The sequence below is a fragment of the Liolophura sinensis genome, chromosome 6 (genome assembly GCF_032854445.1).
Source record: "Liolophura sinensis isolate JHLJ2023 chromosome 6, CUHK_Ljap_v2, whole genome shotgun sequence".
Taxonomy (NCBI): domain Eukaryota; kingdom Metazoa; phylum Mollusca; class Polyplacophora; order Chitonida; family Chitonidae; genus Liolophura; species Liolophura sinensis.
Genome location: NC_088300.1, coordinates 30,528,452 through 30,546,100, shown reverse-complemented (window position 1 = coordinate 30,546,100; position 17,649 = coordinate 30,528,452). Strand labels below are relative to the sequence as shown.

Sequence of the window (17,649 nt, the reverse complement as noted above, 5' to 3'; positions counted from 1 at the left end):
AGAATTCTTGGTCAGTTTAATTTGTCATCAGTGAAAACCTCAACACTTGCCAACTCTGTGAAGCCTTACGTGTCAGGTGTGTATCATACCTTTTTTCTGTACTTTTTAGACAGAGTTTGAGGAGGTGGTCAAACTGAATGATTACAGAAGTGAGGTGCAGCGAGATTCCCTGCTGGCCAAACACATACAGGACATGTTCTCTAGGACAAATCAGCAAATGGTGAGCGTCTTGTCATGGGCACATTTAATAATCCATTTGACAAGGGACCGTATATTCTTAACATAGCTTTCTCTACTTTATACAATACATACATGTTAGTTGTCTGGTCACTGATGCACTGATTTGCTCAACTACTTCAGAGCATATCACTCATATAACAGCGGCCTGATTTAGGGTGCGAAAAACAAAACCTCACCATATACCTGACAAACCTCTTAATCCCCATCCAGTCCAGCAGAAGCTGGATTTAAACCTTGGACCTCATTGCTGAACAATCAGTCGGCTTCTGGATGAAGCTTTTAGTTCATTTGGCCACTGAGGGCTCCATGTGCAGAGCTGTTTCTAGAGTCAGACATGATTTTTTTCCGCTTTTTAGCGGAATTCCGCTTTTTCTTTGTTCAGTTTTCGATTAATTTACCTGTTTTCCGCAGATTTTTCCAGCTTACGGGGCCTAGGCGGCCCCTGGACCCCGGCCTTTTTGGGCTATGATAGTAAATTTCAGCTATTTTCTTGGTTCACCACAATCATGTCTGTAGAGTGCAAGTACATATATCTGCTTGAGGCTTTGTTGTTTGGCTTATTTTTTCTTTATGTTTTTTTTTTTTTTCAGAATGCACTGTGCTACAACAAGCTGTTCAGGTAAGATCCAGTGCTTTTAAATTTTTTTAAATTGACAGTACAAAGTGAGATAAAATATTGTGAGGATGTGTTGTTATACTTCATTTTAGTTTATAATATTCAACATAAGGAGTATACACTGTTTTTTGCTCGTCACCATTGATTTATAAGATTTTTTACCTATCAGATCCCTGAAATTGTCTTTTCTGAAATCATAATTCTAACAGTCTTTTTTATCTATTGTGACACATTCATATTTTGCTGTGTTTTGCTGAGTCCCAAAAGCTCCAGGCCTGTTAATCCTCAACCCCTGACACACCACCAGTTAAATTCCTGTTAGGAGTTGAACGATGACATTTTTCACAAATTTGACAAACAGCAGATAGCGGTCAAACCCACCCATGGAGAGCAAACGGCACTTTCCACTACTTTTGTCTAGTGTGCGTCTGCCACTATTCTCTGAAAAGTACACAAATTTATACCTGGAATGAAACTTTGAAGCCTCTGCTACAAAGTGCTGCCACTGTACAAGCAGAAAGAAACGAAAAAGGGCAGCCCAAAGGAGCAAAAGAAAATATATCTAAAAATAGATTTGGATTACTTTGGTTCTTCCCGACCGGGAAGCATTAATGGTAGCCATCATGACTCTTACATCACCACTGGCTCCGATGGCTCGGTAGAGCGTCCGTGTCCAGGGTCAGTCCTGGATTGGGTCACACCTAAGACCTTAAAAGAAGACGCTTCCTCACTTGGCGTGCAGCATTAAGGGGATAGTGCAATGACTTTGACCCATATCAGTATAATGGTTTGGGTAGAGCGGCTTACTTGCCCTCTCTAAGTCGTCTCAGTGAAGCAACACTAGATAAAAGAGCAGAAATCTGTCGTGCAACAAGGAGACACATTACACGTACACGCACTCTAAAGAGTTCTTAGTTGTCATATGACTGAAAAAAGTATGACATTAAACCCTAAGCACTCACTCACTCACATTGCCATGTCTTGTATCATGACCCTTACATTGCCATGTCTTGCATCATGACTCTTACATTGCCATGTCTTGTATCATGACACTTACATTGCCATGTCTGAATCATGACCCTTACATTGCCATGTCTTGTATCATGACAATTACACTCTAATGTCTTGCATCATGACCCTTACATTGCCATCTCTTGTATCATGACTCTTACATTGCCATGTTGGAATCATGACCTTTCCTTTGCCATGTCTTGTATTGTGACAGTTACATTGCCATGTCTGAATCATGACCCTTACATTGCCATGTCTTGTATCATGACAATTACACTCTTATGTCTTGCATCATGACCCTTACATTGCCATCTCTTGTATCATGACTCTTACATTGTCATGTTGGAATCATGACCTTTCCTTTGCCATGTCTTGTATTGTGACAGTTACATTGCCATGTCTTGCATCATGACCCTTGCATTGCCATCTCTTGCATTATGACTCATACATTGCCTCGTCTGTTGTTTTGCAGACTGGCAGATGTGCTCCAGGTGGGACGTCCCCAGCTATTGGGTCAGCTGGTGTTAAAGGCGGCCAGAAGTGCACAAGTTGACACTGCTATAGACCTTTGCAGGTAAGATCTAGTGTCATCAAAGGTTTTCATTATGTACTGGACACTGGACACACCTAACAAACAGGCAGAGTGATGAATAACTGTATAGATGTTGTCATTTGTCAGGATGCTACTGGACACTGGGTACACCTCACAGACAGGCAGAGTGATGAATAACTGTATAGATGTTGTCATTTGTCAGGATGCTACTGGACACTGGGTACACCTCACAGACAGGCAGAGTGATGAGTAACTGTATAGATGTTGTCATTTGTCAGGATGCTACTGGATACTGGGTACACCTCACAAACAGGCAGAGTGATGAATAACTGTGTAGATGTTGTCATTTGTCAGGATGCTACTGGACACTGTCATTTGTCAGGATGCTACTGGACACTGGGTACACCTCACAGACAGGCAGAGTGATGAATAACTGTATAGATGTTGTCATTTGTCAGGATGCTACTGGACACTGAGCCCACCCCACAGACAGGCAGAGTGATGTATGATGTGGCCAGGACGCTGTGTGTACTTCAGGATAACCTAGCCTCATTAGAGAGTCCACCCATAGACGTGCTTCGCCGGCTACCGCCCGTTCTCAACACTCTTGCCTCTCAGGCAGTCATCCTTTGCCCCACAGGTACACTAAGCATAAATTCTGATAACAGCACCTGTGCCATAATACATGTATAACAAATAGTGCTTCGTGACAATTACTGTTAGACAGTAGATGAGATATTTTGAGAGGAAAATGTGGCAGTTTCAGTGATGATGTTGGTGTCCGCTTAGGCTTTTACCACAGGTTTGGTGTTAATATGGAAACTAGTTGATTTATTTATGTTGAAAGAGTTAAATTGAGAGCTCTCTTAGGTTTGAAAGTTTCATATTGTTGATGTTGTCGTCGATTAGATCAAGCCAGTTTGTCAGCCCAAATATGCCCAGGTCAGAAATTGCCATTCTGATGACAATCTCATTAGAAAAGTGTAATTAAAGTGAAGTAATTGAAAGTTTTCTGGCACTGTCGTCCTTCCTTCTGTCGTTGTAAATTGTCTGAAAATCTACACCAGTGACATGGAGGTCATTGTTTTTAATCTCCTTTTTTTTTTTTTTTTTTTATACCACTTTCTTGAAAACTCCTGGGAAAATTCTATTGAAATTGGTTTAAATTAAACTGAAATATAGAATCATGTATCACTTTGAATCATTTTCTTTACATGGATAAGCTGTTAAAGTAGCATTCAGGGGCACAACTTACAAAGCTGTCGCAATGCTACGTCATTTACCATGTCGATGTATGTCTTCACTGTTTGTTTGCCGTGGATTCTTAGGCCAGGCAGAGTGATGAAACTGCTTTATAAGATGCTGCATATATTTCGTTTTTGACCAAAAAAGCTTTCAATTGGTCCTTGATGTGCATCAGCATGTAGCTCAATTCTAAGACCACTTACATGTATGTATATGTATTCTACCACTTACACATGCAACTTACATGTATGTATATTTATTCTATTGAGCTGTGCTTGAGCTCATATATTTCTGATATGTTGGCCATTTGACAGAGTTAATTGGGAAATGCTTGGAGCTGTGTAAAGTGACAGATCTCTCCTGCAGACTGTGTGGTCAGTGTGAGGCAGGTGACTATGACCTATCTGAACAGGTAAATATTGAGCTTATATGGCCAGTTTGAATTTATTTGTGAAGTTTGATTAATTTCTAATCAGAAAAACCTAAGTATTGGCTTCAAAAGTGGCATTTTAAGGCCTGTATGTGCTCCTGAAAGTGCATTTTACATAGTAAACTTTACATGAAATACACTAAAACATCAGTCTGTGTTCAAACATGTTAAAGATAAAGAGAGAATAATCCTTGTATTATAAGTTAGAAATGTCATAAGGACACACCCATTCAAAATGTTGTTGTCATCACAGAATACATCTTTTTTTCAATGTCAGAGGAGAGTATTAAACAAACAAATAAAATTTAAAAATTGGGTGATTTATGGGAAATTTGGGTAATCTCAGCAATTTTTCCTGTTATTTACTTGAGTGAGAAGCCTTGAGAAACAGGTAAATCATATGGAGGTCAGACAAAATGAAGAGGTGGATTTTCAGTTTTATACATATTTCCATTTTTGGATTAGTAAGTGTCAGTTCACCTGTAAAACTGATAAATAAAATTGATTTCGCCTAAGTATAAGTCCTACATGATATCGGTAGCCAGTGTTTATTACAGATGGGAGATGCCACATCCCAGGACCCTTACGCTGTATGGAATCTGGATACTGTGTTCAGAGAGGATGCCCTGGTCTTAGATTCTGCCCTGGCTTTACCTCTAGCTGCCCGTGTTACCAGCTCTCACATGGGACTTGTAGGTGAGTTGTCTGGATGAGTTGATATCGACCTGTATGTGTTTGTTATTCAATATTTTGCTTGTTTTTAGAGTCTGTCATTCAATACTTGTGGAAAAACTCAATTTAATCACCTTAACCAGAAGCTGAAAGGCTGTTCCATGCCATCTTCGTTTCTTCTCCGGTTTATTTTGCTTCTGAACTTTTTGGCTATGTACAAGTTGTTTGATTAAGGTTAATGACTTTTGTTGGCAAAAGATCTAGTTTGCTTTATATATTACAAGTTGACTGCCCAAACTAATTATAATATTTTTTAAAGAAAGAAATCTTTCGCATGTTGTATTTATAGAATGAGCACAAATATGCTGCTTGACAATAACTTTGATGATTTTTCATAATAAAATGAAAACTAGAAAAAGTCTGGGTGATGGGATACAACAATTTGAATGCAGTAATTGACTACTGTGTTAACAGGAATTTGAGATTTGTGGTATTGCATTATTTGAAATATACATCGAAAATGAAATGGTAAAATATGCTATATGGAAATATGAGGGCCCGTAAATTACTAAAATATTCAATTTGAAAGAAAAAGTTATTAAATTTTTGGCTTGCTATGTGTACAAACAACCTCTACAGTATGAACTCCTGAGCTGTTGTCATGGCTACAATGAAGAATTCACCTGGGATTTTGGGATCAATCCTGAGTCAGGTCATGCCTTCTACCTTCAAATTGGGCAATCCCTGTATAAAGGCAATAGACCAAATATTGTGTTGAAAGCAGTGTGCAAATATTAGGGACCACAGGCAGTTGGGTACTTGTGCCAACTGCCTACAAGTTTTACTCTCTCGCATAATACATAACAATAAACATGCATATATGAATGTGTAAACCTCACAACATTTACCCCTTAACATAAATGAAAAACTTGCATTTTCTCAGAGCATTCATTCTCCGCACACCCCAAGACGGAAGAAGAGAAGACAGAGGGCATGTTAGACTTAGCTAGCAGTGCTCATAACCTGGTCGTATACCTGCAGAAAAATGGCCACCTGGGCCTGTCCGTGGAGTGTCTCCGGCAGATGATGGCTACTGCTCTACGCTGTCTGCTGTACCAGAACGAAGAGAAGGTGTGCCTGGTTGGTTAAAGGAAAAGAAAACATAAAAATGAAGCCAAAGTCAGATGAAAGAGCGTGAAAACTTATGTCAAATGTGCTCTTTAATATACTTTTTTTTTCTGTTAAGAGAAAAGGGTATTTGAAAATATTTTTGTATAGTGCATATTTATGACCACCTCTTGGTATATGCTGTCTTTGCATAATAATGTTCTAAAAAAGGATGTGATGCAATGTCTAATAAATTTATTTGAATGTAAATTTGTTGTTTATATCCGAACACATTAACCTGAATTATAATAATATTTATTTATTGTTAAAAGTATAAATATGATCAAAATCCAGGTTGAACTCATTTGTTACCTGACAAGACCAAATTCCAGTACAAATGTATTATACCTGTTTTACATCTGTGTTTATAACATTATTACACAAAGGCAGTATATACCAAGAGGTGGCTCCAAATGCCCACCAGACAAAAATTATTTTCAAGTGTCTTTTTCTCTTTATTGAAAAGTAGAAAAAAATATTGAAGACCACATTTACAACTAACTTTTCACACTTTTTCATCTGTAAGTTTCATGTTTTATCCACTGGTAAACATATCATAATGTGGTTAATGAATATCAGAGGCTTTAATAGATTAATGTAACAAGGTTCAATCCTGAACTTGAACAGGGAATTTGTGGATTTGTAGATTTCCTGGGCATTTGGCCGCCACTCTCACTTTTTATAGAGCCTTGGTGACAATAGCAGTCATAGAGGATCTCTTGTCTTCCACCAATATGGTATGTATACCTGAGAAAGTTTGTGAGTAATTTGCCAGTGTTCTGCGTTTTACCCCGGGCGCCCCACCCATTCCTTTAACCATAAAACTGACCGCCATCTCAGTGAAATAATGTATTGAGCATGGCATTAAACAAAAATCAGACAAATAAATAAAGTGAATGTAACAGCATGCTGCTGATCAGAAAGAGCAGAATGGAAGCCAGGGGCTGTATGCTTTAAGCTATTCTTGTATTTATGGTTGATTGTATAACAGCCATGGCAGTGTATGGTATGCGGCATGTTACTATGGTAACTATGTCTTTTGTCAAGCACTGTGAAAACAGACTCAAGGCTCACTTTCACAAAACTTTGAAAATCATATTTCTCGTAGCTTGTTTCATGAAAGACGTCTGTTATAGAACCATAAGGCAATGTCATTTATAAGGAAAGTTACAGAAACTGATTACAGTTTGTGAAAGTGGGCCCTGATCCTGCAGAATTGTTACTGTTTTACTGGTCTGTAAAAAAAGAAAAAAATGCGACAAAATAAAAGAAAGGAATCAGATTTTATTGTGGATCAGTTGAATGGATTAGTCAAGCTTTGCATGATGTTTTTTTTTCTGGATGATACAACATCATTATCCACAAGAAAGGACCTGCCAAGAAGCACAATTCACCAGGATTACAGGGCCTATATTTCACAATTCTGAAGGTACAGAAATTGTGACGGCAGAAATATGAATGTAAACTATATTGTAAGTAAGTAGATACACATGTAGTTTTCATGCTTTATATTCCTGAATTCTTTCTTTCAATTCCAGTTTGATGATGCCCACCTTCAGTTGTTCACCAAAGGCCTGTCCAAGTGTAGAGAGCTCACCTCTGCGTTGTTGTCTAAGGTTTGTTCACTGTCCATGAATGCATCATGTTTGAATGAATGAGTGAATGATTATGGCTTAACACCACAAGAACAAGGGTAGAACAGGAGCCAGTGAATGGTTTTTGATGCATCCAGTTAGATGTCAGTGTGCCACCAGATGCAAGAGATTGACATCAGATGCTTTAGTCTATTGATGTACGTGGTCCATGCGTTGAATGAGATATTCATACATTTGCCTTCAAGTTCATGTGGTTCGGTTGTGGCCTTATGTTAGGAAGTTTTCCAGGTAGCTGGCAAACATTCCGTGCTTTTCTGTAGCTTAGACTCACAAAATAGTGGTGAATGAGAAAGTATTGGAAAATGTGGACCGTTATAATATATATAAATATTGCTGTAGCTATGTAGTGTTACTGATATTTGCAATCTTTACCCAAGACTGTTTTTTATAGTGATATACCTAAAACTTTTCACAAGTATATCCTTATCAAAATTCTAAAGAAATAATACATGAAACAATACGTGAAGATATGAATGTATGGTTGTATGCTTGGGGTTTTACGTCATACTTAGCAATTGTTGACTCATATGACGATGAGTCGTCAACAGGCGTGTGTGCATGTATTGTGTATTCTTGTGGCAGGGTGAGTCCATGCTGCCAAAGTGCTGCCTTCACTGAAATATGATGGCAAAGACACCAGACATGACAATCACATTATACTGACACTGGGTTAACCAGTCATGTTTCCTTGCTCTCACTTCTCAGAGCTGTCTATGGTATGATCCTGGTTCTCTCGACTTGGAAATGAAATTATGAGTTTGTTTAGTATGCTTTCACTTAATATGAGCAGTAGTGTATCTTTTGCAGCAGATGTGTGGTGCCAAATAACATTGTTTTATCCTGCAGGTTTTACATCAAAGTCATGTTGACCACAGACTGGCTTTAGCTTATCTGACCAGTCTGCCCAGACAGGTCAGTGTGACCGTGCTGAAGAAAGGTGTGTCTGCTGCCAGACACAACTACAAGATGATCATGGTAGGTATCAGAAGATAAAACTACAGTTAGACACAGTCATGGACATAACTTGCTTATATTCCATATCCAGTGTGTATGTCTGTATACTGTAAATGTTTTCATGGAATTTTGATGAACTAATCTAGCAAAGATTTTACTGGTGCCAGACTTTCTGAATAATTCTGTCTCTTGTTATTTTAGTCTGTGTCCAGGGTGGGGATAGCCTTGAGCAGCCTTTACAGGGATCCCATGGCGCTAGCCAAGTTTAAGGAGCTGGAGAAAAACGCCACCTGGGGTCACAGATTGAGCAAAATTAAGGTAATGGTAATAGAAAGGTCCATTGTGTATTGTTGCAAAGTTTTTTACATGTACATATTAAGGTATATAAGTCACTATCATGATCGAATTACTGGCATATTAGCATAAACAAGAAGTTTGAGGTTCATATACATTTAAATATAATAAAGATAGTATTATTCAGGGAGTTCATGTATGTTGACATGAAATACTTGTGTCAACAGCAGTCCCTAATGTCACATAACTCAGCTGCTTCCTGTACTGACCTTGAACTATATATACATGTACATCTGAAGGAACATCTGCTTTTCACAGTCTGCCCACAGTTGTTGAATTCTTGCATGTTTTGGGAAATGTCATTGGCTGTAATGAATACAGTAAATTGTGTATTCAGATATAACAGATCAGATCTGATTGTTACTAAGGTTTGACTTCACCAGCCAATCAGGAGTTGTGAGACATACCGGGAGCAGGTGTTAGGTCGTATCCATGTGTAGTTAGCATGTATGTATGTGTAAAAAAAAATGTATATTTTTGCAAGTGTTTTTATCTTCACATATGTGTTTATTGTTGTCAGCATTTCTCAGAAAACCCACTACATTTTTGTCTTCATGTCATGTTATGTTGTCAGATCAACTTCCGAGATGCATTTATGGCACCGTCCAGTGAGAAGACAAAGTTGCTGCCTTCCATGGCTCAATGTGAATCTGTCACGATTGATTTAATTAAAGACTACTGCAGGTTTGTTACCTATCTTTGTTCACTTCCACCACTTAGGTGAAAAAGCAATATTTGTTTCATATAGGCATCCTGAATAGATAGAAATTTGTGATATTTTCTCTATTTTTATCGAAAGAGGGTGTGTTGGAAATTGTAATCTCAAAGAAAATACCAACTTTCCAAGTGTTCGATGTCTTGCATTAAGGTGGGAAAATGTTTGAACATTTATAATGCATTTTACTTTGCAATTTCTTATTTATATATAGCTAAAATTAATAAGCTCGGTATACATGAGCATCTGCCCAGTAGAATTTTCTTTACCTTCCTAATGCCAACATTTTTATGATGGACTCGCAGGTTGGGTGTTTTTATTATTTTTTGTGAGTGTTTTTGTATTATTTCTTGTTCATCAGGTCATTTCAGATTGAAGAAGATGAAGGTTTGCTGATGTACATTAACCATTTACTGTTAACACCTCCCCCACTTCCAAATGACCTGGCAGGTCAGCAACAACAACAAGCTCAGTTAGAGAGAGCTAGGTTAGCTATGCAGGAAGTGAAATTACCTGATGTATTGGAGGAGAGATTACATACTTTACTTTTGGAACAGGTAAAAACTGAAAATGATTGGGTGAAATATTGTTTTGCCTGATAACGTTATTATTTATTCATAACAAGAAGCAAATTTTAAAACTATAAGTCAGCCCTCAAAATTTGGAAAATCTGCTGACCCCCCCCCCCCACCCCCACAAAGTGATATTTACTTGCAGAACTCTTAGTTCGGCTGAGCAAATGATTTTTGCATAATGGGTTGAGCCTAAATGGTTTCAGCAAGTATATATGGATTAGTGGAGAAGTTTTATCTTTCACTGGGTGCTCCCAATATTTGTTGATGCTAATAAAACTGTTGCAGGGAGGTGACTAATCGTTTACATTTTTGGAAACACCAGGTACACAGATAATAAAATACTTACATGTGAGAATTTGCAGGCCAGTCTGAGATATGCATAAACGATTTCTTGCTTTCACACCTGTTGCTTTCTGTCCGATAGGTGAACCCTTACAACTATGAGGTGATTCAGTTCCTGTTAGAGGAGATATTATCCTTGTCACCTGTGTCCAATGCCAAGGCGCAGAAAGTGAGTTTAAGATCGCTCTGTTGGGTCACATGCTTCAACTTTCGTTTTTGGAGTTTCTTTGTAGAAAGAATTTCACAAACTAAAATCTTCTGTATTTTGTGTCTACTATATTTTTATATTGTACCATGGAACTTCTGTTATTTTTTTACCAGCATTTTATTTATTTATATTCTTGATTGGTGTTTTACACCGTACTCAAGATTATTTCACTTATATGACGGCGCCCAGCATTACTGTGGGAGGAAACCAGAGTCTGGAGGAAACTCATGCACGCCCATCTGAAGGTTGCTGGGAGATCTTCCCACGTACGGCCAAAGAGGAAGCCAGCATATGCTGGACTTGAACTCACGACGACTACATTCGTGAGAGGCTCCTGGGTCATTGCGCCGCACTGATGTGCTCACCACCTCGAACACCATTTTATTTATTGGCCTGTCTGTGTGTTAGCACATGATGCCCAGACTTGGAGGAAACCTTACGCGCTGCTTTGCCTCTGGTTTACTACCAATCTATTACATTTTGGTCATAGTTCTCATCTGGATCCAAAGCCAGCTGGTTGTTTTTTGTAAACTTTTCTCCACTATTGCCAAATGGGGCACAAATATATTTCACGTTGTAATAGTGCCTAGCGGAGTATTAACCCTTTGGTGGAACTCATCATTTGGTCAAGGGTGGATGTGCTTTAGCATGGAAAGTCTGTACACATAGTTGTGAAGAAATCTTACTACACGCATGTGACCAGGCTATGTGCCTGTTTTACTCTCCAGGGCTTAGAGCTGCTGTGGTACCTGAAGATCTACCAACGCTGTGTCCCTCCCACAGAGGCAGAGATTAAGTACAGCATTATGCAGGAGTCTGAAGAGGTAAGTTAGTGTAACATGATTGTCTTACTCAAATAACCCTGTATATTAATGATCACTGTCTGTTACGTGCAGTGCATTATGGGACACAGTATCAGATATCTATAGTACAAATATCCAAAACTAACAAACTGAAAAATTATATAGTGGCGATCTTACCTTTCTCCTCCACAATATTTGACTGATGAAATATGTCTTATTATTTATTGTTATTCTTATGTATTATTATACACTTAAAAAGTTACTGTAAATTTATGACATAAAGGTGTATGGTGGTGTTACAGTTAGTGTGTGGACTGGAGTCTCTTCATCCCTTGTCACAGGATAGGCTACCATACCCCCCTCTAATGTCAGACAAACCCATGAGCATTATCAGTAAGTACCTGTAGTTTTTTTACATTCCAGAAGAAGTATTTCTGAGCTGAATGACCATCTGCTCAAGATAAGTTCAAGATTAAAGTGTAGTCCCTTTGTCTGTTGATTATGCATGACATAATTATAGCTTTGAACTGTGTGAAACATCAGCATGTTTTTCTGTGGACAGTGCAGTCTATCTTTTATTTGATTATAGATGTTTAAAAGAAAGGACAATACTGGACCAAATGTATATATGCATCAATAAAGTATCCTGCAGGAAGTTTAGAAAGCATAGCTTTTAATTTTTGTGATGTTGCACGACAAAGATATCGCAGTTCAAATTAAGCCCCATGCTGTTCAGACAGTCGAAATCACTGCTATGGTATCAGTGTAAGCCAACGAGGCGCCGGCTATTTCTATAAGTGAGGCACGCGTCTGTTTCTGCTTACATCCCCCGTACTCTCATTGATATTGTGTTTTGGTTGCTCTAAAATGGCGGGTTCCTTGTCATCGTAAGAATTCCTGTTTAAACATTGTTTATTTACCAAACACGTCAGACAAAAATGTAGCACTGTTAAGTTTGTTTTCACCCTTTTCCTAAAAAATATTTTGTTTTAAGAAAATATATTACAGTCTGGAAAATGTCATATGTTTGATAGCTGTGTGCCTCTTCCCACAAACATATCATTATTTGGTTTCTTCTTGTTTATGAAGTCACCTTTGAAAACGTCAAACATTAGTTTTTGGAGGTCAGAATTTTTGTGTGTAAAATTTATATTGTACAAGGGTCAAATCTGTCATTTGTATGTGAGATATTTTTTGGGGTCTGTGTCACTGTGTACTTCTTCCCATAAGCATGTCAATCTTGTCTTTTATGGCTTCACATTTGAAACTGTTAAGCAGTGGTACTCTCAGGTCATGGTTTTTATGTGTGAAGTGTATTGTACATGAGGAATTTATGGTTGTATGTGTGAGATTATATGTATTGGTTGTGTAACTATTTACAGAACCCGAGCTGAACTATGGTACTGTGACACAGTGGATCCCAATGGCTAAATTGTTACAGGTGAGATTCAACACCTGGCGACATTAATAACAAATGATGCATCTCTGTTAAAACAAACAAAGAAAAAACAATAATGCCAAAAAAAATCTCTTCATGGAGCACCCCCTCCAAACGCCAGGCTCATGTACTTCACATGCAGCCCTCATTGAAATATGGACATGTCTGTAGCAGGGTTAGGATGTTTTGTTTGAATAGGCCTTTCACACAAGGCAATGGTTCAGCCCTGCCTCTGAGAAAATTAGCAGTCAATAGTTGATGTAGGCTCGTTTGGGTAGTCTAACATGAACATTGTTAATCAGAGCTTTCCTGTTGCCACTGTGGAATACACAGTGATGTTGATCTGAAAGTGAAAGTGTATGCATCACATGAGGAAAAGTTTGTTAGTTAATTGCAAAAGTTGAGGCTGGTGGTTCCAACAGGCTCTCCAGTTTTAAGTACCCATGTAGCTGACAACTATTGTGCAGGTGAAAACTCTTTGATCATAGCAATAAAAATCAGTTTCGTCCATTTCGTGTTGTAAACTAGGCCTACATGCTGTGCCTGCAGACTAACATGGAATCTCTGTTGTCTCCTAGATCCCCCTGGACAACCTGTACATGGCAGCCATCAAGAACACAGTAGTACAGTACAAGGAGAACAACTCCTTCCGCCTGATGGCGGGGACAGATGCCTCTAAGATCAGCCCATCTAGCTGGGAGCTGAGCGAGGCTGGCATGGAAATGCTGAGGAAGGTAGAGGAGATGCTGGTCAAACTGTCAAACTGTGAGATGGCCATGGCCTGCTGTATCTCCTCCGTCATTTCTGTACTGCCAGTTGGTGAGTACTCATGGCATTCTGTGTCACCTCTGTGATTTCTCTACTGCCAGTTGGTGAGTACTGATGCCATGCTGTATCTCCTTTGTGATTTTTGAATTGCCAGTTGGTGAGTACTCATGGCATGCTGTATCTCCTACGTGATTTCTGTATTGCCAGTTGGTCAGTACTCATGGTATTCTGTGTCACCTCTGTGATTTCTCTACTGCCAGTTGGTGAGTACTGATGCCATGCTGTATCTCCTTTGTGATTTTGTGAATTGCCAGTTGGTGAGTACTCACAGCATTCTGTATCTCCTACGTGATTTCTGTATTGCCAGTCAGTGAGTACTCAAGGTATGCTGTATCTCCTGCGTCATTTTAATACTGCCTGTTGGTGAGTACTCATGGCTTGTTGTGTCTGCTACTGATCGATGCGGACAATGCAAATGCTTGTTCTATCCAAAAAGGTTGATGGCAGGATGTTCATCAGTAGAGTTCAAACATTCAGACAAATGAAAATCCTATTTTGTATAACTGTACTTGCAGGTGTTGAGAAGCTGGTAGCCCTGGAGAAGGGTATAAGCTATGCAATGAAGTGGTACAAGGCGGCTGAGGAAGGTGTAAGTAATTCTACATTTACATGTATTTACATTTTTCTCAATCTTTCATTTTATTTAAAACTGGTATGTTGCCACACTTAGTGATCCCTCTTGAAAAAATGGTTTTATCTTTGTGAAAACATTCATATCGTCGCGTGAAAGGGAATGATTGAAATGAATGAATGAATGATAATGGCTTCACGCCACATCAACAATATCTCAGCCATATCATAAAGAGAAAGGGAAAGAAGACAGTTGATGTAATTCACAACCAATATGTTGACTGCATAAAAATAAATACTGTAAAGTCAAGCGTTGTCAGATAGAGTTTTAATGAACTTTCTGCTGACCATGCTTACTTCATATGTATGTGCTCTTTACCTTGTAGTCTTTTGGTTTGTCATCATATAATTCAATTTTAGACATCCAGCAAAGAGCGAGCCAAGGCTACCCATATCAAGTTTTCTGAGCTGTACCAGCGTTTGGCCACAGAGAGGATATTGTATCAAGCCAGCATGACTCAGCCAGAGCTAGTACAGCTGGCTAACAACCCTAAAGCTCTCCTTCACAAGCTCTACATGCATCCCAGCATTCTGCAACATGAGGACGAACGAGATGGGGCCAAACCTGGTTAGTGACAAAATGTCAAGTTAATAATGGTTGAAAATCTCCATAGAAAATATCAGCTTATTATTTTATTGCACAAATCATAGTAATCTAATTTCTCAACCTTTTGTGCACATGAAGGGGCAACTTTCAGTACAATTCATGCACATTTCTGTTTTGATTTCGGAAACATTTATTGGATTGACCAATTTCAGGGTTTCACAGAAAGTATAATTGTATTGGTCTACACAGAGTAATGCCTTCAGAATATGTCTGAATAAACGCCTTGCAAACATGTGAAAAAATTGAACAATTATAGTAATACAAAGACTGACATTGTCTCTGTTCCTCATGTCGAGTCCATCCATTGGTAGATATTCATGAAATGGCCAAGAAGATTGCTGCAGTGAACTCGATTCAGCTGGAGAAGATTGTGAATGATTTGATCCTGGAGTGTTTAGGAGGGGAGAGCAGGGCAGAGGAGGATACGGACGCAGTAAGTCTCCTGTATTAGTAGAGAATGAGAATTTTGGAGATCCTGTTAAAACTGTAGAACAATAATTGATTGCTTATTATATCAAGTTTGTAATTCAAGTGAAATACTGCAGACTGATAAAAAGAACACAAAGTGTTATGTGGTTTGTACCACTGTTAACTGCTGCTCTCCCTGAATGGCAGTGTGAGCAGCATAATGCAGGAGTTCGTTACCAAATAACTGCCAGAATGGTATTGTTACCCTCTTAACACCTGCACTGATGTACTCCAACACAGCTGCGAAAGACGTAATCTTTTTTCCCTCTTCCAGACCATGAATTTTACATTCACAAATATGGACTTTGCAAAAGAAGAGCCTGTCTCTGAGGATGAAGAGTCCTCCCTCAGAAGGTAGGTAACTCTTGTCCAAACCTTTTGTTGGCTTGTGTTTAGCTTTACTGCTATGAAGTAAAATTATTTATTCGTTGAGAGAGGGAAACATGTGGCTCTGATCAGAAAATTGTTTATGTAGAATCAGACTGAATTCTGCAGTTAGATTGTACATTAATAGAGGAATCTTTTTTTTTTTATTATTATTTTTGCATGAATTTCACTGCACTGTATAGCATTTGCAAGTGTCCTGCTTTTTTGTTTATCAACTTTGAGTATGTTCTGACCTGAGGTATTTTCAGATGTTCACCGTGTTCTGTGTGTATTACTCTTATTTAGGGTGATGTACCTATTGAGATTCTACACGGAAGAGTTTAGCTGTCAGTTCCTGTTCCATTTCTTCAACACTTCTCCAGTAAGCTTACTTGTCTCTTATTCTCGTTGTTTTTGGCATCAAATCTTCTGTGTTAAAATTATTTGCCTCTTTACCTGCCAGAGGGCTGTCAGCACTTACCATTCCCCCAATACTGTCCCCCAAAATGCCTTTCTTTACTTTCTGAAATGAATTTCTGATCTTGTACTGTTCTTGGAAATAATATTCCCTCTTGTTATCTGAGAAGCATTGCATCTATGTACATTATGCCAAGCTTTCTGAGAATTTTTGTTTCGAATTTTGAAGAGAAAAATCTACAGAACTGAAGTGTGCAGTTCAGTTTTAATGTTCATGTGTTGGGGCCTGTCATGGATGACTTGATTTTAGTCTGATGTATTATTACTATAATGATGCTGTTGTTGTTGTGCACAGACGGATAGTGTGATGCAGAGTAACAAATGTCTGGTGAGAGCGTTGCGATGTTTACTGGAACTAGCAGATGATGCTACTATTGAGCGTGTGTGTGGAAAGCCAGCAGTTAAAACCAGGTAGGAAAGAGATGTTGTTTGTTGCTTTGATGTTTTACAGATACCCTCCACTTTCAGTGTTTCAGTGTTGATAAACAATTGTATTTCTACAGTACTGTCTAGGACTCTCATGATTATGTGATGATGATTCAGGCATATATTCCAAGGGTATTAGTCTGTTTAGACGCCGAAAACTTTCGTGTTTGATTAAGGTATCAGATAAGGTTTTATCTGAGGAATTGCAGTGTGCCCTATGATTGCATTTATTTATTTATTTGATTGGATCATAATGCTGGCTGCTGTCGTATAAGTGAAATATTCTGGAGTACAGCATAAAACACCAGTCAAATAAATAAATAAATAAATATTTGATTGGTGTTTTATGCCTATTTATTTATTTGTGTTTTACGCTGCGCTCAAGAATATTTCATGCATATGATGGGAGGAAACAAGGCAGAGCCCAGAGGAAACCCACAACCATCCTCTGGTTGCTGGAAAGCCTTCCAACATATAATCAGAGAGGAACCCTATGTTTTTAGACCTTGCCTTTCTGTATTTTTGTATGATTTGAAAAAATGTCATGTATATCTATCCTATACTTGCTCTTTCACATATTTTTTTCAAGTATATCCCTGTTTTTTGTAATAAATTCCATGATGACTTGCTCTTTGTATGTATGGTTTGTGTTTTTGGTAAAACAGGTTTTGCTGACATGTTTTTTCGCTTCAAACACTCCTTTAGATCATTTGGCATTGTTTAACATGTTATCATTTAATATATTGTTGTGCATCTAAACACTATTCAAAAAAAAATAGATAGAAATATGATGTGATATGTAAAATCGAACATGAAAGAAAAAGGGTAGTAATGTTGTTTATTATAATACATGTCTGGGATTTTTCACG

At 38.3% G+C, this 17,649-nt stretch overlaps 1 protein-coding gene across 1 annotated transcript in view; it reads left to right on the top strand.

Moving 5' to 3' along the window:
• LOC135467082 (kinetochore-associated protein 1-like) overlaps positions 1 to 17,649 on the top strand; it is a 50,748-nt gene that overhangs the window by 23,847 nt on the left and 9,252 nt on the right. Inside the window, exons 31-53 of the mRNA XM_064744842.1 lie at positions 110 to 220; positions 831 to 859; positions 2,340 to 2,441; positions 2,879 to 3,060; positions 3,980 to 4,077; positions 4,653 to 4,791; positions 5,711 to 5,898; positions 7,473 to 7,550; positions 8,436 to 8,564; positions 8,745 to 8,861; positions 9,472 to 9,581; positions 9,974 to 10,169; positions 10,612 to 10,698; positions 11,466 to 11,561; positions 11,843 to 11,933; positions 12,923 to 12,981; positions 13,557 to 13,797; positions 14,322 to 14,395; positions 14,797 to 15,004; positions 15,355 to 15,476; positions 15,786 to 15,865; positions 16,184 to 16,259; positions 16,650 to 16,765. Coding sequence (XP_064600912.1) covers positions 110 to 220; positions 831 to 859; positions 2,340 to 2,441; positions 2,879 to 3,060; positions 3,980 to 4,077; positions 4,653 to 4,791; positions 5,711 to 5,898; positions 7,473 to 7,550; positions 8,436 to 8,564; positions 8,745 to 8,861; positions 9,472 to 9,581; positions 9,974 to 10,169; positions 10,612 to 10,698; positions 11,466 to 11,561; positions 11,843 to 11,933; positions 12,923 to 12,981; positions 13,557 to 13,797; positions 14,322 to 14,395; positions 14,797 to 15,004; positions 15,355 to 15,476; positions 15,786 to 15,865; positions 16,184 to 16,259; positions 16,650 to 16,765 — 2,729 coding nt within the window. The remainder of the gene's footprint in view (positions 1 to 109; positions 221 to 830; positions 860 to 2,339; positions 2,442 to 2,878; positions 3,061 to 3,979; positions 4,078 to 4,652; positions 4,792 to 5,710; positions 5,899 to 7,472; positions 7,551 to 8,435; positions 8,565 to 8,744; positions 8,862 to 9,471; positions 9,582 to 9,973; positions 10,170 to 10,611; positions 10,699 to 11,465; positions 11,562 to 11,842; positions 11,934 to 12,922; positions 12,982 to 13,556; positions 13,798 to 14,321; positions 14,396 to 14,796; positions 15,005 to 15,354; positions 15,477 to 15,785; positions 15,866 to 16,183; positions 16,260 to 16,649; positions 16,766 to 17,649) is intronic.